General features: G+C 39.9%; 1 protein-coding gene across 1 annotated transcript in view; it reads right to left on the reverse strand.

Annotated features, from left to right (window-relative positions):
• Positions 1-2,227: 2,227 nt before the first annotated feature.
• Positions 2,228-24,986, reverse strand: part of LOC306761097 (junctional adhesion molecule 3B-like) — a 45,575-nt gene continuing 22,816 nt past the window's right edge. The window contains exons 2-9 of the mRNA XM_079247191.1: positions 10,289-10,357; positions 10,082-10,195; positions 9,829-9,981; positions 9,087-9,289; positions 6,305-6,404; positions 6,063-6,192; positions 5,925-5,979; positions 2,228-4,685 (exon numbers count right to left, since the gene is read on the reverse strand). Of these exons, the coding sequence (XP_079103317.1) occupies positions 4,650-4,685; positions 5,925-5,979; positions 6,063-6,192; positions 6,305-6,404; positions 9,087-9,289; positions 9,829-9,981; positions 10,082-10,195; positions 10,289-10,357 (860 nt within the window). The 3' untranslated portion in view covers positions 2,228-4,649. The remainder of the gene's footprint in view (positions 4,686-5,924; positions 5,980-6,062; positions 6,193-6,304; positions 6,405-9,086; positions 9,290-9,828; positions 9,982-10,081; positions 10,196-10,288; positions 10,358-24,986) is intronic.

Here is a 24,986-nt window from a genome sequence, read left to right on the forward strand (position 1 = left end):
TTACATGTCTGTAGAAGTAAAATATTGGATTTAAAAATAATGTTTTTATTAATTCATGCATGAAAAGGGTTAATAAACTCAACCCAAGCCTAATATAGTTGACAAAAAGACCTTATCATTGTGGAAATCATGTTGAAATGAGTCTTTTCCTCTTCTTATGTTGCATGAAAACCACAACGGTGTAAAAAGTTGTGCTGAAACCAGTTGGAGCTCCAGTTTAGACGTGTATCAACGTGTCACTTCATCACACAGTGCTGCGATATTCTCTAAATAAGCAGCATCTCTCTGTCATTCTGACTTTCTCCCATCTTGTCCTCCCTCCACAGCACGGTGGCGTACCACACTTCAGCTCGATGATTTCTGCTCTGAAAACCGACACAAACCCAAACTGTGTGGATTCTATTCATAGACAGTTACATTACTAGATTACTTTGTAAGACGGCTCAGAGCAACAAGTATTACGGAAAGAGGTGTGAAATCCACGTAGAAGCCACTCCTGGATGGAGGGTATTAACACTGGGGACAAATTCATTTTAAAACATTTGTGTTTCTATAAAGGGGGGTGAAGTTGAGGAGGGGACACACACGGGGTCAAACAGTGTCCACGCCAGCATGGACACGCGCAGGAAGCAGAACAAACACCTGCTTTTCATGCGATACAGAAGAAAAAGGCTGTCGACCATCGTTGGGGCTTTAAAATTATTGCTATTTTATAAAGTTTTTATTTTATGTATATTATTAATTATAAAAGGAAGTAAACGAAACAGATAATTTTTTCTGTTAAAAGGAAATTTGGGTAGAATAAAACAATCCCTCGCTTGGTCCAAAATGTGCATGAATAATAAATAAAACTTGTGAAAATCACAATTATTTTTAACTGTCGGTAAAAATAAATATTGTGTGTATGCATGAGTGTGTATAAAAATCTTTTTATAATATGACAAAAATAAATATTTGTAAAATTTCTTATGAATATATATATATATATATATATATATATATATATATATATATATATATATATATATACGAATATATATATATATATATATATATATATATGTATATATAAATATATACACACATATATACTTATATATATATATATGTAAATAGTTGCTTAAATATTGTTATGTATGATTTGTAAATGTATTTATAAAATGAAATATGAAAACAAAATAAATAAATCTGATTAAAATTATTTTAAAAAACTATAATAAATTAGTGTCTATAATATTTATAGATGAAGTCTCCTTTTTAAAAAACAAACAAACAAACAAACTGTAAAGATCGTGCTGTTTTTTAATCACTAGTTGGGGAATCTCTGCCCAAATTGATTTCTGTGTAAATGAAATGTGTGGTAGCTCTGCTGCCGTCTACAATATATGATCCTCTCTGAGCTCATTGATTATAGTGCTCTTCACGCGGGACGCCGCTGCCAGTTGGCACAGTCACCAGAGAGGAAGAAGAAAGCTGTGTGCGGCGCGGAGAGCAGGAATAGCTTAACTCCCACCAATAGATTATGGCTTCAGATCAACAAAGACGCAGTCACTGGGGCATGTGATGGACAGTCATACTCAGAAGGATTTTCTGTGTGAACAGCTGGAGCCAGAAGCAGAGGAAAAGGATCGCCAGGCGAAGCATCTACAGACCCTGATTATTCACCTTCACATCACACAGGCGACAAAAGTCAGCGCTCATGTAACAAGTGAGTTTTATTAATCACAAATAGCGGCTCTAAAATGAAGAAAAGCAACGCCAGCAGGCCCCATGTTGACAATCTCCTGTGTGCACATGTGGTTCAGAGGGTCATGATGGAGCAGTTGTTAGTGACACAAACTGGAAACTGGACAGACCGAACATCCACCCAGTCTGCAAACACACGTTCAGGTGGGTCAGATGTTGTGTGTGGAGTCGACACATGAGCAGTTCAGCAAATAGATTCAGCTCTTTGTTTGGACATAAACAACACAAACGAACCAGCCGCAAAACAGAGATCCTAACAAGGTTTCTACTCTGGAAATCAAGTTTTTTCCCCCACTTTTTCTCTTTATTTCTGTTTGTTTGGCCTTATAGTGCTGTCTTCACTAAAAATATGTCCCCTATGTATATTATATATATATATATATATATATATATATATATATATATATATATATATATATATATATATATATATATATATATATATATATATATATATATATATATATATATATATGTAGGCACTAAAATTTTTAATTGCTACTTCAACATGTCTACACCTTCAAATCTATGAAAAAACAAAAAGTATTTACAGAAATAAATATGTGAAAATATGTGAAAAAGGGAAGCGGGACTGTAGCATCATTCCTCTCAAACGCCGTGCTTGTGGTTAAAAAGCAGGAAAGGTGTGGAGGAAAGAGGAAGCGAGGGGGGAAATGGACAACTCTGAAGGCACTTAAGAGGAATGAAGTGTGGTGTATGAATGCATCGACCTGCTGTACAGCTTAGATCCTGTTCTTTCCTGGGCAAACTGTGTTTTGACATGTTGGTTCTGTGATGCGACGTGTTGAGTCTGAGGATGCTGATGTGCAAACGGTGGGCAGATCGTCTCTCCCACGACTGGCATTCAGTTAACATTTCACCTCCTGCTCATTATAAATCAGAATAAGAGAGGATTATATAAACACTGACAAAGATCAGGTGGTTTTTATCTTTAAAGATCTGTTCTGAGGGTGGAATTAGTAGAAGGCAACGAGATCCGTTTGCTCTGAAAGATGATTTAAAAACGGATCCAAGAAGTTTCTCCTGATAATCTGATGAAATGTTAACTGTTCTCAGTCTTACAAATGGAAAGAGTTTCATTTCGCCTCAATTTTTCTTTCATTTGTCACCAACTTACATGATCATGTGAGAGAGAGAAAAAAACCCCAAAACAAAACAAGAAATCACAAATACTTATTTACAGTCAGTACAACTGTCAACCCTCCAGACCCATCCAGTTATATTTTACTGGAACTGATGCAGGATCAGTTCTGTTTGCCTTCAGCTTTGCTGAGTAGACAAACAATCAGGATTCATTTTAAAAACTGAAGGCTTGGTTGCACTGAAGACGATACATTTAAAAAAATCACGATAGATATTTAATTTATGTTGCACCAAAGCAATAAAACAACCTTAAATGAGGTGAGATTAATCCCCATTTTTTCCTCAACATAATGACTCTCCACTGCGTAGGATACCTCTTCATTTTATCAGGTTCAGGATCAGCTGATGCTTGCTCGCCATCTTTTTTTAGTCAGGAAAATGAACGATTGGAGCAAATACTGACATTCATTCTTTCATGATCCTAACCGCTTAGTCCGACGAATGTTCGCGGGGAAGCTGGAGCCTATCCCAGCAGTCATTTGGGCGAAAGGCGGAGCACATACTGACAGCATGAGAGGAAATAATGTGAACGCCTCATCAGCCTGGCACACAGCGTCACATCAGGAAGACAGAAAGGATAAAACCTCTGCAATGATTCTGATTTAATTGTCAAATGTAGATTTAATCTGAGACTAGCTTCTCACCGCGCTCCTGGATTTGTTAAACTGAAAGTGTTTAAGCAACCAAACCTGCATGATTATGTTTTGGGCATTTGATACCTTCAGTAGTCTGTCATGATCTTCGAAAAGATCTTTTAACTCAGCTTTTTATCAGTTATTCCTTTGAGTCTGGAAGGTTAACTTACAAACCAACCCTTTATTATGATCATCACTCTTGTTGTTATCGTGTAATACCGAACAGAGACCGTATGGTTGACAGCAATATATACAAGATTAACAGCAAGCATGGAAGGACACTTAAAATAAAGAAAAACACAGCACTGAGTGTGGACAGTGTTTCACAGCATTTGACTGGCACTCTTCAAAGCGTCCTCCTAAGACTATCTACAAACATGAACGTGGAAGTCTCTTACAACAGAACCTGGGGAGCCCCCAGCGGAGATATTCAGGATGTAAGACCACCGATCAAGACGCACATCTTGATATGCAACTACAAGTCTTTTTTTTTTGTCTTGCAAAGGTGTAAATACTTACAGTTTGATGCAAAGTGGTTAAAGTGTTACATGTTTTTATCCACAACCCGAGAAAAAGAAAAATGAAAGGAAAAAAAAAAGAAACAAAATGAAATAAATGTTAGTATTTTACAAATGTTTAAAAAAGTAAACCTTTATCTATAGGCATTTTAAAATATCTTCCATCAAAAATAGTCTGGCAAAATTTCAACAGTAGAAAAGAAACGTTATACAAATGACGAAAAGTTTGAAGCAAAATGTTTACAGTAGAAAGTCCCCATGGTGGAGGACGGAGCCTCCTCTTCCTCCACCTCAGTTAGTGTTTAAAACCATGCAGTAACTGTAAATAAGAACTGTAACTTAGCAAATAAACTCAGCTGAAGGTGATAAATGGTAAATTATTTTCCGTCCGTAAGCATGTATTGTTTTTACACATCGTTGTCCTGCGAGTTCCTGTCACCTTTGGCAAATGTGAGTAGTTGGATTTCAGTCATGCTGCGAGCTGAGAGCGTGAACCGCGGCGGCTCTGTGGTCCGCCAGCGTGGAGGGCAGGCCCCCGTGTCACGTCTTCCACTCAGCACAACGGCCCTCGTTGTCCTCTCCACCTTCAGATCACAAACGATGACTTGTGTCGGAAGTCGCCCTGCAGGCAGAACACAGTCCAACGGGGGCAAAGATGAACAGTGAATTCAGGCAGAGCTGAGAATACTACCCCCATGTATAACTATATATATATATATGTGTGTATATATATATATACATACACACACACACACACACAATCTGTGAAAAATCTATCTTAATCCATGTTTTATGAAAATCCAGTCAAAAAACAGAAAAGGCAACGTGCAGCTGCAGGTTTTACAGAAAATTACACTTGTAATGTCTTCATAATTTCCATGCAATAATAATAATAATAATAATAATAATTATAATGATAACAACGATAATATGGTAATAATAGGATAATAATGAATTATAATGATCATAATGATAATAAAAATAATCATTAATCTGGTATAATAAGTGAGAACACATAATGAATTATTTTAATACTTTATTATTTGTATTTAACCCTTAATATCCAACTTATTTCCAATTTTATCAGTTAAATCAATCAAAAGAAAAAATCTGTAAAAGAAAAAAAGAAAAAGACTTGAACAAAATTGAATAAATTTAAATAACTAAAAATTAAAAATTGATAAATTTCTTAATAAACAATATCCAAAATATGTGTAAAAATGTTCCATACAGGTAAAATAATTTTGAAAAATGAGATAAAATAAAGGCTAGAATTGGTTTGTTATCAAAGTGTTAATAATTTATCTTGGATAATATGAAGTTAGAAATGAAATTCATGGATTTATGTTTGTACTGAATCTGAGCTGACAGCTGCCTGAATTCTGTCTGTTGAGTCATTTTGTTGACAGTCCAAATGATTCTGATTGATTCTGTTCGTCTGCGTAGAACTAGACCTATAAAACACACTTAAACATGAAAGGAAGTGTTGAACTGCTCCTGCCTGGATTCACTGCTCAGCTCCAAACCCAGAAGTAAAGGAAGAGGTTCTGAACAACCTGTAGCCTGTAAACCAGGGATCCGGGTCCCTGAGGACCGGTGCCCTGCAGGTTCTCCAAGTTTCCCTGCTGCAACACACCTGATTCAAATCAGTGTGTGTTTAGTGGACATGAGCAGAGCTTGTCTGGGTCTGAGACTGGAGTTTTCCAGCAGGGTCACTTGGAAAACCTGCAGCCCTTCAGGACCAGGATTGGTGATCCCTGCTGTAAACCTTCTGACTGTTTGGACACTTCCTGAAGTCTGTAGTTATTCTGGGCAAAAAGGACCCAACGTGAATGGACTCTGAAAGAAAAGGTCTACAAACCTCATCCTCTGTCCGGACGTAGTCCACTCCGTCTCCTTTCGCTGGAACTTTGTAACTAAGAGACAAACCACAGCAGAGTTCAACAAGCAGCTGCCTGCAGCATGGCTCATCTAAGTAAACAACGTGTTCATGTCTTACTTGTTCCCCGTCTGTTTTTGACTTGAGAAGTAGCCTTGTTTGTACGCGCAGCAGATTCCCACTGTTATACATAAGAGCACTATGACCACCACCAGTACTCCCAGTATGATTCCCACAATGTCAATATCATCTGTAGAGTTGAAGTCAGAAATGAAGAAATGAAGCATTTCTGTTTGTATTTGGTCCCAGTTTTCATACAGTTTTAAACAGCAAAGTATCCATGATGTCATCTCCACACTCACAGACTTCCATCGTCTGGGCTGCACACTGAGCCTCTCCTGCATCGTTCTTCGCTCGGCAGAAGTACTCGCCTGCGTCTTCTTTTCTAACTTCACTGAATTTCTGCAGAGGACAAATAAAAAAAGAAGTGGGCTGATGGAACCTGATTATGTTATTTTACTGTTTTGTCATGTTTTACACACTTGGATCAAAATAATACAGTTATGGCTGATGCATTTCTATTTAATTTTTGTGGATGGAAGGATGATAAACGGATTGATGGTTGGATGAATGGATAAATGGATGGATGGATAGATGATGAACGGATTGATGAATCAATGAACAGATGGATGGATGAAGGGATGGATGGATGATGGATAGATGGATATTTGGATGGATTAATGGATGATGGATGGTTGGATGGATGGATGACAGAGGATGGATGGATGATAAATGTATTGATGGATGGATGATAAATGGATTGATGACAGATGGATAGATGATGGATAGATGGATGATGGATGGATGGATAGATGAATGGATGGATGTTTGGATGGATTAATGGATGATGGATGGTTGGATGGAGGGATGGATGGATGAAGGATAGATGGATATTTGGATGGATGGATGACAGAGGATGGATGGATGGATAGATGGATGATGAATGTATTGATGACAGGTGGATGGAAGGATGGATGATGGCTAGATGGATGATGGATGGATAGATGGATGTATGGATGTTTGGATGGATTAATAGATGATGGATGGATGGATGGATTATGGATAGATGGATGTTGAATGTATTGATGGATGGATGGATGATGGATAGATGGATGATGGATGGATGGATGTTTGGATGGATTAATAGATGATGGATGGATTATGGATAGATGGATGTTGAATGTATTGATGGATGGATGATGAATGGATTGATGACAGATGGATGGATGGATGGATGATGGATAGATGGATGATGGATGGATAGATAGATGGATGGATGGATGTTTGGATGGATTAATGGATGATAGGATGGTTGGATGGATGGATGGATGATGGATATTTGGATGGATGGTTGCATGGATGGATGGATGGATGACAGAGGATGGATGGATGGATAGATGGATGATGAATGTATTGATGACAGGTGGATGGAAGGATGGATGATGGCTAGATGGATGATGGATGGTTGGATGATGGCTAGATGGATGTTTGCATGGATGATGGATGGTTGGAAGGATGGATGGTTGCATGGATGGATGACAGAGGATGGATAGATGGATGATGAATGTATTGATGATAGATGGATGGGTGGATGGATGATGGGTAGATGGATGATGGATGGTTGGATGATGGCTAGATGGATGTTTGCATGGATGATGGATGGATGGTTGCATGGATGGATGACAGAGGATGGATAGATGGATGATGAATGTATTGATGATAGATGGATGGGTGGATGGATGATGGGTAGATGGATGATGGATGGTTGGATGGATGGATGATGGATGGTTGGATGATGGATGGATGTTGCATGGATGGATGGATGGATGACAGAGGATGGATGGATGGATAGACGGATGATGAATGGTTGGATGGATGGATGATGGATGGTTGGATGATGGATGGATGTTGGATGGATGACAGAGGATGGATGGATGGATAGACGGATGATGAATGGTTGGATGGATGGATGATGGATGGATGGATAGATGGATGGATGGATCTCCAAGTTCTAAGGACGATTCATCCCTCCATCAGACCTGTTGCTGCTGATTTACAGTGTCATGTGACATCCGTCTGCTTAGGGACTTCTTCCAGACCACCAATAGAATTCATAACAAATATTTATCTTTGTTCCACCACTGAAGTTGGAGGATGTTTGCAAATCACGCAGATTTGCCAAGTGTACATTTAATAGCTGTTTGGCTAGAAAACGTTTCTAAAGTCTTTCTAACTGCGACATCTATAACATTTGTTTTTAGATGCTACTAAATGGTGACAAGCAATGCGTCTTTGTGACCGCCTGCTGGCAGGACCCTGTCTAAAGATACAACTGTCTTCTGGGTTCTGGGTTCCTTGCTAAGTTGGCTGTGATGTAAAATCGCTTAGCAAATGTACATCATACTTCTTAGAAAATGGTAAGTTACAAGAACTGGACTGAAAATGTGTAAAAACATCCAAAGGAAAAACTCTGAAAGACCTTCAGAAAGTCTAAAGACCTGTTGCTCCAGACTACTTGAACAGGTTACTGAAAGTCAGGCTGCCTGGAAGCAAAATATAAAAAAGAATGGAGTGGATCAAGACTTTTCCACAGAGCTTCACACAGCTGGCGCAGTTCCATAAATAACATATTAATTGTATTTTAATGAATTTATTTAGTCTTTTATTTCATCAGAGAAGCTTTTCTGCCCTAACTGTGCTGTCTGAGGTGTTCTTTCCCACCAGAACAGCAGATAGGAGTGCTAAGTGTGTGATATCTCAATCATGAAGTCTTAAGTGGGGTGAGAAAAACCTTCCCCACACCTCCGTAGCTACAGCTGTGACCTGTCCACAGACAGACAAACAGTGTTGTCCTGCGCTGCGTCACATCTGAAGGTTGACAGGAGAGCCGTGCTGGAAAGTAGGCTAGAATTGAGGAATGTGCAAACGACGACAGCAGATTCCCCTCGTGGCTCAAGCCCTCTCACACCATCAACTGTCTCCCCAAAAATATCCACCTCCACCCCTGGGCATTAGGCCACCGTCCCCCCACTGCCCCGCCCTTGTCACTCATGTGTGTCCTTGTCCCAGACACATGCCACTGACCAGAGTCCCTGTTTCCACGCTGAGCGTATACGACGAGTTCTTGAATTTGAGGCTGTTCTTAGCGTCGACGGGAATCTCCTCCGAGTTCTTGAACCATTGGTACTGAGACTTGGGAAAGCCCTCTTCCTCCATGCAGTTCAGCTCGGCCGGCTTCCCGAAAGGCACCGACTTTGGAACGCTGCATTTCGGCACCACCGGCTTCACTGTGGAGACACACAACATATGATGCTGGTCAGGGCAGAGAGCTGTCATGCAGGGAGTTATGCTGGAAAAGCATCGCAGAGAGAAAAAAAAACAAACCAAACCAACCACATGATGATGCTGCTGGGGTTAAAAACAACAAGACAATGTCACTCTGACTCCTCATGGATGACTGGACTGACACCGCATGACAGCACCGGACGGCCACACGGATTTTGGGCTGTGCCAGAAAACGCCACCAAAACACGCAGCGCTTGCTTTCTTTAGCGCTGCAATTCGGAGCAGATGTAGTTTCAGAGGTTTCCCCTTATAGCCCAGAACACGCCTTTGCAGCTGGGCAGTTCTGGTCATAACGCATCCTCGTACAGTATGTATGCCAACGGCTCGCAGCGACCTACGGCGCTGGTTTCGTTTTACAGCATCTGAAGTGTGATTCACTGAGCGAGGTTTCTCCTTGAAGGGGCACAATGATGGCTTCTTTTCAGACTTTTTAAGGATGCGTGACATATTTTTAACACGGACACACAATCAGTCAGGATACCTCTCACAACGAGGTCAATTACGATCTCATCGAAGGATTTCTGGTCATCGGGAGCGGTGACCTCACAACGATACTTGGCTGTGTCCGATCTTGTGGCGTTTGTTATCACTAGCGTGGCCGGTTCTCTGATTATAGCTCTGTTTTCCAGGTCACCTGTCAGGAAAAAAAACAAAAAAAACCCCACATATATAAGTAAAGGACAAGTAAATATGAGAGAAACTTTGGTTTGATTTGTGTTTGTGAAGTTTATTACCTGAGATTTTCCTGTCAAAGTACACGTAACTCGGTCCCCCATTTGTTATCTTCTTCCATTCAATTCTGGGATTTACTGTAGAAATGGACTCAATCAAACATGATAACTCAACACCTGCAGGGCAAACGAAGAAAAACATGAGCTAATTCAAGATGGATGAGTGTTTTCAGCTTTTTTCTGTGGATGTTTTTATGTGGTAGCTCTTACTGCCAAACTCGTCTATCCCCGGCGACTCGCTGTTTGTTCTCAGTACCACTGCTAACACGCTCAAGTAGCCTGTGAAACGAGAGGGAGAAGGCAACATTAGACTCTCTGAAGCATGAATTTTCATGATGCAGCGATGATCTCATGCTATATGTAAAATACCAGTTGACAAGCACTCATGTTTGGCTTTTCCTTCCGCTCTCCTTGGGGGGGAGTCTGCGATGCGCGCAGTCATATCACATTTCACGATTAACAGAATAAAATAAATGTCCTTGTTCTGTTCCCATCCATCTTCCAGTTTTAGTTTTGTTGGTTAAATCATTGTGTAAGTGTGCATGTGTGGGTGTGTGAGCTAAGGGTGCGGGAGGGGGGTGCTGTTTCTATGCACAGTGGATAATTGTGCAGGGAGGCATGTGCCCTTTTCAGGGTAAGCTTGCCATGCCAGTAGTTCAACTGCCTGCTAACCCTCCCTCTCCCTCTCTGTCTCTGGGCCTGATGCTGTTACCCATGTGGGACTAATGGGGCAAAAGCACCCCAGAACCATCTGAGGGACAGGGGCCTTGGGAGGGGGCATTGCTGAATCATCCTCACAGCCGATTTTGTCCATGGTTAAACTCCCACAAATAATTTCCACGTGACTTATTAACTAAGAAACATGCTCATCGACACTTCGTCGGCTGTGATCTAAAATGATGTTCTGGCTTTTGGGTGCAGGGTCACCGAAAAAATCTATTTTTATTCAATCTATTTTCTACTGGACATTCGCATCAGCAAGATGCGATGTCTGGATATCAAGGATATCTGACTTGCAGCGAGCAGGCTACACAAAGTCACAGTGAGGCTTGGAGGTCCAGTCTATATAAATGCATTACAATGTCACGGTTAGCTGGCTAACGTTGGCTTCCCTCCAACCAAACAGGACTTTAAAGTGAGAGGTTATTGGTTTATCAGCATCACAGGCCATAACAAACAAAGTAAGTCTTGAGAAAGCCTCCCCAGCCACCTACAGGGTGAAGCCATCATTTTTGCTATTTTTGGTTGTTGTTTATGTAAAAATGTCATTTAATTTCCGGTTGTTTTTTTTTTAAAGGAATATGCAAATGAATAAGTAATAAGTGTATCAGTGTTTGCTTATGAGCTAAAAAATGCATATAGAGCAGCAGCTCTTTAACCCTTTATTTGTCTCAGGACAAACTCCATTATCAGACTGAGGCTGAAATGATGTAAAATGCAACAATTTACCAACTATACTCACAAAACCAACTCCATTGCAGCTCATTTCGGGAGCCACCATGCATTATGCAGCCATAGACGACTATTACTTGTGTTCTTTTCAGGCACATATAACCTCCTGCTCACCTGTTGGTCTTTGGACATTACATGTCTCTTAGCATCATAAAAGTGTTGTCAAACTTTTGTAATCACTAAATTGTGATTACCAGAGTTGTTGGGCTGCATGTCTCCTGGTTGTGATATAAATGCCTTAAAAACTACCATTTAGAGGTCAACAAAAAGTTGAAAAGGGAGTGACCCCACCTCTGAATGCTGCAGACAGCAGAGCAGGAACAGCATCCAGTTGGTGCAGTCAGTAAGTCATTAGTGGTGGAGGAGGTTTAAGGTCTCTGACTCAGAAGAAAGAGGGATAACCTGACCTCCACCACCTGTTATCTGGATACACAGCAGTGTGTAGGGTCACCTGCTAAAGCAGACACGCTAAGCTGATTAGCCCCTTGGTGTTTCTGAAGATCATAACAAGATGGAGGCTTGTGCTTTGCTGCAAGCGGCAGCAGTAACACCACATGAGCGTAAGAAGGCGGTAATTCTTACAATCTCTCTGTGCCTTGAGCTCATGCTCACACTTTATCTGGCTTTTCTAGCAGAGCGAGAGGTATTAACTTGGTAAGATCTGTTTAATAGCCAGTTGTTGCTCAAATGCTCATTAATTTAAAATGAGAGTGTGGGTGCAATTCATCCTGAAGTCACTAAGCTATGAATAAAGCCTTTCAATTAAAAAAAAATCTGAATCCAGATCAGTGTGCTGATCTCGCTCAGTGGCGGCGGTAGCAAAAACAAAAGCACGCTTTGTTGCAATATCGGCAGCCTACACCAAATGAGGATATCATTAAGAAGCAGAGCTGAAGGCACACATTAATATCAGATTATAACTGGTTAATTGTTGCATCTTTAAGTTAATTTTTATTTTGTGCTGAGCAGCAATGAGACCTCTTCCAGGTTATTTCCACAGCAGCGAATGAAAAGGAGCCTGACAAGTTTAAAAGTGACTAAAACCCCAGTAGAGAAGGATGGATATGAAGTTTGACTTTTTCAGAAATGTGACATTCAACACACAAAGCGATCCAGTGGAAGTCTGTTTATCCTCAGCAGGAAAAAAAGGCTCGTAGTTCGGATGGAAAGAGAAAAAAATGCTCTTCGATTTACACACACACACACACACACACACACACACACACACACACACACACACACACACACACACACACACACACTGACAGTTCCTCACACTACCGCTACATTCTTCTACAAACGCTTGTTGTCCTTTGACGAAAAGTGACTTTAAGGGCGACGTTTTCTTTCCGCAGAAAGGTAAGAATAAGACTGAATACAAAGAAATGAATTCCATCTATCCTAATTCAGGGATGTGCTATATTTACCGTTTCTGACAAAAGCTTTTCATGCGTGGCATGCCAGTAAAAACCTCCGAGTTTTAAGTTTCAAATGCACTCATCGTGCTGTGTAACACAATACCCAACCTAACTAGGCCAAGTAAGCCAGCATACCAAAGTATCCAAATATGCAGCGTTAAAATAGAACTCAAAGTTAACAAGAAATCATTCCAGGTGATTAATTTGGGATTATTTTCTGTTAATCACAGCAATCAACGACGGGGTTTCCTCCTAATCTCTGTACTCCTCCTTTATTCAGTCAGAATTAGAGAAGATTAGGTGCTGAAATGAGCCTGATATAGAAATAAAAAGCTTGATGTTTCATTAAGATTCAACATGACAGACCTAAGAGGTCTGCTGTGGAAACAGCTGTCCAGAAAAGCACATTAACCCCTCCCCATTCAAAAATACTGGCCTTGGGTCGGTGTTCAGCTACATCATAATGCTCGCTGGTCAATGGGAACAACACATCACTTGTGACTTAATAATGAAAACAAATGTAAAAAAAGAAATAAAAACAAGCTTTTTAAAGTTTAATTTTTCAGATTAAAATAAAATTTTTTGTTTTAGGTAGAAATTAAACTCGAAATAAACAACATTAATGACTCAAAAATGATGATATTTGAAGGATTACTGGTGACAGTAAGCCACTGACTGCATCTTCCTTCAGCTCTGTAACAAAAGTACACAGCTGGACGGGCCGGTAAAGTATCAGGAAGTGCTGACTGGGTGTTATGAGAGCGATGTTTCCCATCTCTCCTCCAGTCTGACTGACGCATCCTTCCCTGGTCATGCCAAACTCACCCTGTCTGCATTCCGGCGTCCTTTAACAGGTCTCACCCTCAGAGTTGGAGATAACCACGCATGTGGCCAGCGTGACAACGTGGGATGCAGGTTTGGGATGTTAATCAGGTGTTTCGTACTTACATAAGACCTTTCTTTCTTGTCCTGTACAGATGTGACAACTTGTAATCTGCAAATCTGCATTAAAGTTTTTTTTCCTGGTTTCTTTTTAATCTATCTTCCTTTCCGCCTCCAACAGCTCAGGCTATTCTGTAATCTTAGTGTAATGCCCTGATAGCCCCCCCCCTCTCAGTTTTACATCACTGAACAATAGAGAAGACCCAGAAGAGCAGGGTATTTCTTGATTCCAGCGTGGTGTAATGAGCCCCTCCTTGTTTTGCAGTTTCCCCCGGGAGGCTGCGCTTGTTTCCTGTACCACTCCTCAGTAAATCCAGGGAGATGATGCTGTTTTCACAAATAGAAAGTTTCAATTAAGCAACCAGTGATATTCCCCGTGGAGCATCTCCACCTCGTGCCTGTGGAGAAGATTCCCACGCCCCTTTAGAAGCTCAGACATCAAAGTACGTACACACACTTTTGCACACAATCAACAGTTCCTATCTAAAAACTCCTTGCATGCTTTTCCGATTCAGAAACACTTAATTTGTTATTATATTCACTCTAATCTGATGGATTATTTCTTCCCAAATGGGCTGTTTAATAAGTATGAACTTCATATCCTTCCCTGGTCCAGATAAAATACTTGTCTCAATAAAACCCCCTCCTGCTCCAGGACCGGTGTCACATCAGCTGCTGACATCTCCAAGGCCGTGTCCTCCAAATGATATAAGCTCTTTTTTAACAGTGGCATTGCCTCATAACAGCTTGTGAGAAAACTGTGCGTGCACTTTGACACCTTCTTATGGGCGACGTAGACTGGTCAGGTGCTGGGACATGAGAAGAGTGCGTGCTACATAGCTAAAGTTACATGAACAACATGGCCTACATACCCCTGATACATATTCAGCACCTTGTTTCCAGTTCAGACATCAGTAAACATGCAAACTAGGTAACATAGCTGGTGAGCAGAGGAAGCTGTAAGGCTGTGGTGGAGGGAAGAAGAAAGGATGTGAGGAGGAAGACTCCGCTCAGCTGGTTGCCGAGGCATAGCTGTTTACTAACGATTTATCCCAAAAAGTAACATCATAAATATGTTCATAATTAAAGCTAAAAGAATGAATGAATGAAATGAAACAAAGAAGGAAAGAGGTTCTCTGGACTTTAAATGTGAGCAAGTATTAATCTCCAGTTTAATATGGGCTGAAACTAAACTGTACTGCAGTTACTAATTTATCTGTAATGTAACTGTAATTAAACTCCTGACTGGGCTTCTTTTTTTTATTTCATTAAACAAAGCTTGGATGTTTCATGTTTGGATGGCTGCTTGAGAGATAAATATTTTTGCTGAAATTTAAAAGAGTAACAATTGGCTGTAGTATCTGCATTCAGATGTGACTTTTACTTTTAAACTTTAATTTTTGTTTCATTGCTCAGCACTTTGGTTAACAGCATTGTGTTTCTATAAATAAATTAGACTGGATTGGATTTTATTAATCGTGATGGTTTAAGTAGAACAAAGTAAAACAAAAAAGTTTTTTTTGTGTAATGCTTTTTAGGTCCTGGAAAAAAGCACTTTAGTTACTTTTAATCGATTCCATCACAAAAAACAACGGACTAAAACACGAGTCGAAACAAAACAATAAAATTCTCCTTTTTAAAATTTATACCTTTGTTTTACTGATGTGTTTGAACTGCACCTTTCCAGAAGCATCTACAGCAGAACGGCAGCGAACTATCAACATTAACCTCAATGCATTTAGCACGAATAAGCACGGTGTCCACAAAGCATCTAACTGGGCCAGAACATCTTTTCTCAATCGCCCACATGAGGACAAGAACATTTGCAGAAGGCATTGTTCTTTCATCATGTTATTAGTCTTAAACTTGTGATCTGACAGAGGAAAACACTGTGCGGACTGTATACTCACATAGGAATTTTATATAGCAAATTTTCTGTTTTGATATTAAAATAGATTATTTATTTCTCTTTAAAATTAGATTAAGTCCTAAGAATGGCATTAATGCCTCTCATACACAGCAGATTGTGGACTTGACCATAACAATTTATGCTGTGTAAAGAGGTAGACGAGTCCCCTGCCACGTCACACTTTGTCTTCGCTTTAAGGAATCCCTGTTGGAGTTTGCTTTCTGAAAGCACACAGAACAGCTTTTAAAGGGTGAAAATGTTCTCGTACAAACTAGGTCGGTGTTTTTAGCATTGCACGCACGACTTCCAGGTTTCTGATAGGGATAATGCTTCACGGGAAAACATTAAACAAGTAAAAACAAATATATATACTGTTTTATAGACATAAGTTTCATTAGGAGTGTCTTCATTAAAACATTCTTAGCTTTTAGTTCCTCAGAAGTGCCTTTTTTTTTTAGCATAAATGGCACAAATATACAACATTAAAGTATCTACTGTTTCAATCTAAATGCTTTAAAGTGTAATTTTACCAAACAAAATAACAGCATCATGGAAAATAAGTGAAATAAACATTTATATTCAGATGTTTAAACCATGAACCAGAACAGTGGTGCTCTGACTGAAGGCAAGCTTTCGACTCGACGGCATGCTTGCTGACACACTCATGTCTTGCACGCTTTACCACGAGGAGATGCTAATTTTCATTTGATGAGTGTATGATGTCAGCTGGGACACAAAGCCGGACAAATTAATTCATAAGAGCATTGCATATTATCATAAGCTTCTTTCTGAGACACGATTACTGCTACATCCGAACCAAAGCAGGCTCTGATGCTCCAGTTCCCATAGAAACATCATGGAAATTTCCATAGTAACTGGATTCTTTCTTTTTTTTCTATTCTTTTCCATAATACCCTCCACTCCCACCCACCCCATGATGACCAGTGACGAACACGGTCCCACCTGTTTTGGTAGCTGGTGGGGAAAGTGACTAAACAGAATACATCTTGAGCGGTAAGGTTGTGGCACTCCAACGAGGAGGGAACGGCTTTAGCGCTGAGCTGGCAGGGAGAATGACCTGAAGGTTGTCTAGTCACAGCTGCGCTCATCTCTTCCCATCCCCACAGAAACTTTACTTTTCCTCCACTGACACCTCCTTTTACCTTCCCGCTCTCTGTGTTGCCAGTCGTGCAAAGCCACAGAAGAATAATTCCACATGTAAATATATCAGAGTTAACTTTTCCAGCTGTGTAATCTCTCTGGTCGACTGGGGAAATCACTTTTTGTTATCTAGATAAAAAAAAAGCAGCAATTTCTTTCAAAAAGCTTTCAGTGACAGATGTTTGTACATTTGAACCATGAAATGACCTGTAATAAAGCACAAGCATGGAGTACTTCCCTGCGGATCTCCTGCTTGTTAACAGTTTACATTAACAATGCCAGTACTGTCTACGGGCCTTACAGCAAGGTAGAACTATCGAGGATGGGATGAATATGACACTAAAGTGTCAGATGTCCCCTCAGCTGCTTAACAAATGAAGTGCGTCCTCATTCCAAGCAAAATAAAAATGAATGTAAAATATGTGGCTATATCAAATCGACATGTATTACATGGGTGGAGTGTACTACTCAGTTCGAGGTTTGCTCTGGTATTTGGGTCACACTGTAATATTTTCCTGCAAAGTCAGGAAACAGGTTTCCAGCTTCCCATCTCCATGTCTGATGGAAATCTCCCAGCCACTTAACAAAACACCAGCAAATGAGCTTTTTAAATGATCTGGAAAGGAACGGATCCACATTTTCAGGAAGTCGGTGTATATGCTTTCTGGAAACACTTTGAGATATTTTTTGAGCTGTAGAGTAAAAAAAAAAAAAAAAAAAAAAAAAACTGGTTTGGCTCTGCTTCCCAACACAGTAAATGAAAGGACATTCATAAGGACTCCACTGGTTAACATGGTAGATGCTGACCTGTAACTAAGAGCTGCTTTTGGATCTGCTTTTTGTCTTTTCAAAACACCCAGAGAAGTTATCCAATGTCAAAACTATTATTTTACGTTGGTGGTACTGGCGCATCTAACATGTTGCAGATGTTCTCACCTCTGATTGGCTCTGATTCAGAGCGGGATGCTGCATTGTAAGTGTGGTTGAAACTGCTATTGGCCATATTAGGCATCAAGTACAGCAAAGTAAGATGCACGCATCAAATATCATGTCAAGATGGCAAAAAATGGTCTTGCTTCTTCATTCAGACAAATACAGTTCCCCCGTGGTCACATGTTCGTAATTCCTGCCCTGACACTGTGAGTTGTTTCAGCGTCTGGTTCGAATGAAGAAGAAAAGCTCAATGAGAGATGAATGAACTTTGACCACTGCAGTCCCTATCTGTGTGACGTCACCTGAACTAACAAGGCTGAAGTTTGTCTCAGGAGTTCAGTAGAAGCTAAGACGCTCACAGAAACACCAAAGTTGTCCAAATGTTAAAGAAATTCAACACCACGAAGTTGCGAAGCAGCAAGCTGAGAATACACTCGCTGAAAAACGTTGCCAGGAAACAAGAGCAGCCGCCATCCAGCTCCCGGTGTGTGTTCAAGCAGCGACCGAGGGCTGCCCTGAAAACCAGTCGCCAATGAAAAGGCAGCTATAAACGCAGTATATAAATAAACAAAAAGAAGCTGCCTTTGCAAATAAATGAAAATATAATGATTTTCAAAAAGATAACATTATATGTAAACGTCTGAAGGAGGGAAATTTGTCCAAAGCAGCACCGTCTTATGAGTTTACTTTCAATCAATTCAGTTATATAGTTAGCTCTATATTGTTTTTGAAAATAAAACTTTCTCTTCTGCATAACATTCGTGTTATTATTAAAAATGAACATTTTTCTAAAACCTTATTCATGTTTACAGAAATGTAAATTATCTTTGTATTTCGGGAATGATCCAGAGAAAATCAGGAGAACTGTAGAAAAAAATAAAAAAATAAAGTTCCTGTGCGAAATGTGGGCAAAAAGCACTGAGTGAAAAGGTGAAGTGCTCCAACCGATGCAAACAGTTGATGATCAGACTGCTCTTTTCGACCACCAAATCTGCAGCTGTAATGACTCGAGACCGGAACTAACTCTGATGTGTCTGACTTTTTCCTTTCCCCACCAACCGTTCTACCACAGGTGGACCAACTAATCTGTCCGCGAGCTGTTTCCTAGTATCAAGAGTTAATTCAATGCATCCCATCTTGTTCAGGCGAACTCAGACACGGTTCAGCTCTGCCTGCAAGGTGTCCTTGTCTATTCATTTATTCGGCTTTTGAATATTAAGTTCCTGCAAGCCCCGACCGGTGAGTCTGAACCAAACCAAGTGCCTTACTGCTGCTGAGCCCTCTGATTTAGGAGGGTGAAACACTTGGCCAGAACCAATGAGAAGATGGAGGGGGGGTGTAGGAGAGGGGGTGATGGGGAGGAGTTAATGGTGTCACTGAATGCCTGGGAACCTGTCACTTTGTTTCAGTGTTAGCATCTGCATCTGGCCTGCTCTCAACTTTAACCTCAAGCTAAGCATGACTAGCTCACAGGACTGGACCACAGAGGAGGAAAACCAACTTTTTTCCCTTCCATGTTACAATGCGTGCTTTTAACGTGCTACAGCGGGATTCACACCACTTTCACTCTGCAACGCCATAAACAGGCTACACTTCTTCAATCGAGGTTCAAACCTTTGCAACAATAAATGGCCGATTGCATCAGAAACATCAACATTAGTTCAGATAATCAGATTTTTTACACAAAAACAGTCTAAAATTCTTGATGCCAGCAGATAAAACAAAACACGCAGAAGCAAACCTAAACTAGTCTGCTTGTAAATAATGCAAATAGAAAGCTTGTACTTCCTTATTAGTCCGCGTCGAAGTTGTTCTGGTCCATAAAGAAGAAATAATCATGGGGCAGTCTTCACTGATAGCGTTACTGCATCATTTAGTGATGTGACACAAATTGGCTGTAAGATAATCAGATGGTTGTTGTGTAAAAATAGTCCAGTTGTTTGGTGTCACACTGCCTCTTCACATGGTCTCAGCAGGCCCACATGCCAATGGAGACCTTTGTTTGGTGACACAGTTTCAGGCGGTAGGAGTGAATGAAGTCTTAATTAAACAGAACACAGAGGATTGTGAGGAGGGACACAATGACCATGATGTGAAAGTATAGCCTAAATCTGGTGGAAAAATATGGATGCGGTGTCATTCCAGGCCAGCAGCCTCTTCTGAAACAATTCGCCCCTGCTTTTCACTGTGTCACATTTACATGAATCTGTCTTCCTGATGGAAAAGTAAACTAAAAAAACTAAACTAAGTAAACTAAAATAATTCTACTGTTTTTTAAGTACAAATTAAATCATATTATAGAGCAGGGGTATTTAACTTGGTCATACGAGGCCTGCAATCCAGCAGGTTTCCCACGTATTTCTGCTTCAACGCACCTGAATCAAATTAAATGGTAGGGATGTGAATTTGACAACAACTTAAGATTCGAATCGATTCCGATTTTCAGGGTGACGATTCGGTTCAGAATCGATACTTGATTCAAACAGATTTTCGATTCATAATCGTTACATTTAAGTAACAAAAGGTGCAAATTTCAACTTAATATGTAACTTAATATTTCTATAAGCTAGAAAAACTGAGAAATTATTGATTAAATTATTTGATTTAAATTGCGACATCTACAAAACATTTTTTGCGAGTAATTTTCTTAACTTCAATTAGGGAAAAAACAGCACATTAGCCAGACCACCATTCTGCTGCTATAATACCCAAAAAGACAAGTAAAAAGATTAATAAAGACAATAAAAATGACAAAGATTTATATATTGGATTATTATTATTTATTTGGAAAAAAAAATTTAAACAAAACATCGATTTTAAAATTGTGAAGCAAAAAAAATCACAATTTTTTAAATTTTTTTTACTCGATTCCATGCTCCTAGTAAATGCATCTATCGGGTTCTGCACAAAGAATCAATCACTCTGATCAGCTGTGTTGGAGAAAGGATACATGGAGAACCTGCTGGACTGCGGACCTCGTAGGACCGAGTTGGAGACCCGGGTATAGAGGTAAAAGCGGATACAAAATCTAGATTAGTACAAGTGGTTTTCATGTTGACCATTTATGAGAGCTGAACTGGTGGTCTTTCTAACATGCAAACAGTAACACACCCTTTCCCCCCGCCACACACATGCTTTTCATGTGGAGGTTTATCTTTACATTTTAAATGAAACAAGCAAAATTCACATTTCAGTTTTGTATTTATTTGTTCATCTTCACTTGCAGTACTGTACAATCAGTATGAACTACGACAGCCATTCTCTTCCACATTCAGTTATGAGCTAAGTACGTAAGTAAGTAAAGGTTTATTTATGTAGCGCCTTTCAAGATAAAAATCACAAAGCACTTCACAACAAAACACAAAAACATTAAAACAACATTAAAAAAAAGAAACATCGAGAAGGAACATAAAAACAAATAAAACTAGGTAAGAGCAAGATTAAAAAGATGTGTCTTAAGCTTTTTTTTTTTTAAAGAGATCAGCCGATCTCTGAGAGGATGGGAGTACCTTAAAGCAGGGGCCACTGCTGCAAAGGCTCTGTCACCTTTTGTTTTTAACTGCGTATGTAAAACCGCCAGCAGACGCTGGTCTGCAGATCTCAAAGCAACTCTGTTTCTAAATATCCACAAACTCAAAGGTTTCAGATCAACAACTCCTATGCAAAATGTTATTAAAACACAAACAAGTCCTCTTTAAAGCTGTCATGAGCTGCGCAACAAGTTACGACCCAATTTTCTTCAAAACGAGCTGTGGACTAATAATGTCGCTCTCCACAGTGGGATGTTTGCACAGGGACTTCCTACAAAGAGACACACCAGAACACAGCAGCTTCTGCGAACTTTTATGCCAGATAAAGTGGAATAAATTACACTTCTTTTTCAGCTGGAATACATCTGCATTAAATGTTTGTGCAATTATGAGCACACAAAGTGATTTTCCAGAAGGGTTATTTAACCCTGTGTGCAGTCGGAGAGGAAGAAAGATGCACTGTGAAAATATCATCAGTCATATCGAGAGTTGGTACAACTCGGTAACAACTGAGTGGGAGCTCAGAGCTCAAACACAGACTCTATTTATAGTGGTTGTCAGCAGCAACAAGACTATCAGCCTGCTAATTGGGATCCCTCCCAGGTAGAGAGCAAGCAGCAGTCGCTCTTCCTTCCTTATAGAAGCATCCATACTTCACTACGAAATAATTGGCTGATCGTTTTTCAAGCTCAGGTCAGCCTCTTGAGAGAGACGGTGAGAAAATCTTGTCAAAACAGATCGAGGCACAAGAGCCTGAGCGGGTCTCCCCTGGCGCAACACATCTCTGTTATGCGAACAATCTGATGTGCTCCACATGTTGCATGTCCAAATGAATCGAGGAGCTCCTTGCTGTAAGAATCTGCTTCTCCTGCATGCTTGAACTGAACCTGCTACCAACAAATCTGTGTTAAAAAATGCCACACTCAATGCCGGAATTAGCTCCTCGCCGCAGTCTGCACAGATGGCAGCAGTGGCGCTCATTGCAAATGCTTTACATTCTCCCCCAGACGGCCTAACCCCTTCCTTAATCCTAATTAGGAATGCAGTTTCAGTGTCGGTCTTTTCTGACCACGGCGAACATAAACACTCGAGTGTGTGCAGAATTGATTGTGACAACATTTACAAGAGTAAAGTTTTTTTTTATGAAGTAATAAAACATTAACCCTACAAATGAACCATGCACTGGTCATGCATGAAGCGAAATCCCAGGATAACGTTATGCCTTGGCTTCCTGTAAGCACACACACGTAACCTTCCCCCACCATGTATACTAACATCCACACATACTTGTTTTTCTGTACATCTATTCACCTACAATTGTGCTCATATGTATTCATCCCCTTTCATTAAAGAAAAGGCTGAATTTATAACAGTCACTCAAATAACTGGAGAATTAAAAAAGGAACAATAACTAAAAATGTGCAAGAATATAATTTAGTAATATAAGACACTATTTTTTAATTTAATTGAGTTGAAGAAATAAAAAAAAACAAACAAACAAATTGGACAAATTAGAGCACTTTTTTGTTAAACAGTGGGACAAAATACCTGTCAACAGGTGCAGAAGTCTGACTGAGAGGAACAGAAAACACCTGACTGTAGTGGAAACAATAAAGGATTGTTCAACAAAATATTAGTTTATGAGTGATGTAATTTGTAATAAATTATCTTATTTGTTTGTTTGTTTTTAAAAAAAACCCAAACATTTCTATTGATCCAGAATTAGAAAATAATGTCATGATTTTCATAAAATTTTTATTTAATATTACTTTAGTCAATTTTAGCTTATTTTACAGGCAGCTGTTTTTTCCCTTCTTTAATGAAATGGTATGAATAAATATGAACACAACTGTTTCTCTACAGCTTCCATCAGGATTACCCAACAACATACAACAGAGACATTCACATGTGCAGGTGGCAGGCTAATCTGAGTGTTTGTTTTTTTGAAAAGCCAGCATTTCCTTTACCTAATGCCTGATGTGGTGCGCAAAGAGCGAGCGAGAGAGAGAGACTGGGCGGGGGGCAGCTGATGCCCTCTGCAGCAGCCGGCCAGATAAGCGCTCATTGTTGAGTCTGTAGACGGTGAGTGTAGCCGACCGCTATGAGTTAAGGCTCGACTGACAACTGAACAATAACACGTCGGCACACAGCAGAGACATGTTGACTTAGCAGGTCCAAAAGGTTTAATCTGCCTCACTTCCTGCATGCTCCAAGGAGAAAGGGGGATTTTTAACCACACCTCGACTTTTTATTAACTTGCTGATGTGTATGTCTGTCTCTGGATGTGTGTCCCACTACCTGCACAGGTCTATACCAGTTTAAGGTTTAAAGTAACCAACTAACCACAGATAAAAAGCACCAATGCATTAAACACACATAACACACACAGAAAAGTTGTGCACATTCGTGTTAATAAAAAGCATAATGTGTGAGATGGAAGCAGGAAGCTTTTGACATCTGTGTGGCGAGGCCTCCCGCTGGAGTTCAGCTCAGTCATCAAGATGCTATCAACTCTGAAACAACAGGTCCAGGACAAAAAGCCCAGTATTTCTAAACTCTGCTGTTACAACAATAGCTTCACACAGGCCAGGCTATTAACCAGTCTTTGTTTTCACTTCTGAACAAAAGCCATGTTGTGTAGCGGAGGCCTGGATACGGGAAATACGCAGCAATGAAACTGACATGATGTATGTCTGATCACTGCTGGAGACAATAACATCACAATCACAGCTCAGTTTACTGGCAATAAAATCTGGTTTCAGGGACTCAAGTCAGCATTTGTTTGGTTTGTTCATTAAAAACTCAGACTTTAACTATCTGGTTTATACTGAGGACCATCCATGAGCTGATCTTAGTTGCACAGAGATTTCCACTCCTCAAGGCTGAACTGGTTAAGTCAGGGTATAACTTCATCTGATCGCCAGTGCCCACCAGTGCTATCTCATATCAATAACAATGTCTTAGGAACAATATCGTGTAACTCTATGGGGAAAATTACGATAGACGGCTCGATCTGTAGGTGATCTACAGACGTTTTGCAGGTATTTAAATCCTATTTAGGAGGTTTATAGTCCAGCAGCAAAATATTGTGTTAATGTAGAGAATCTAAAAAGCCTCATCAAGCATTCCACAAGAATCTTATTTATCACGTTTTCACGACAATGACACCAAGAGATCTCTACTTTGACCAGAAATGTATGATGAAGCAATTTCCAGTCAAACTTTCGGCTTATTAGCTGAAATTAAAGCTAAGATCCAATCAGGAGCAACTAAACATGAACAAGTGACACCTTTATTTGATTAAAAATATGAAAAGTAATGGGCCTCTGTGAGTGGCATAAAACAAAGTGACCAAGCAGCTGTCTGGGTGGGTGGAGTTTTCATCAAACGCCAGATGAGACACTCAGATCAGACGAGATCTTCGGTGAGAACGCCCCTTCAAACCACAAACATATCACAAAAAGAGTTCCAACTTTATGTGTTGCCTTTATTTAAGTTAGATTGATAAGTACACATTAAAATGATTCCTAAAACAACTTCTTCTCCTCACCTGCTCTAAGTTT

Source organism: Telmatherina bonti (assembly GCF_933228915.1).
Source record: "Telmatherina bonti genome assembly, chromosome: 10".
NCBI classification, from domain to species: Eukaryota; Metazoa; Chordata; class Actinopteri; order Atheriniformes; family Telmatherinidae; genus Telmatherina; species Telmatherina bonti.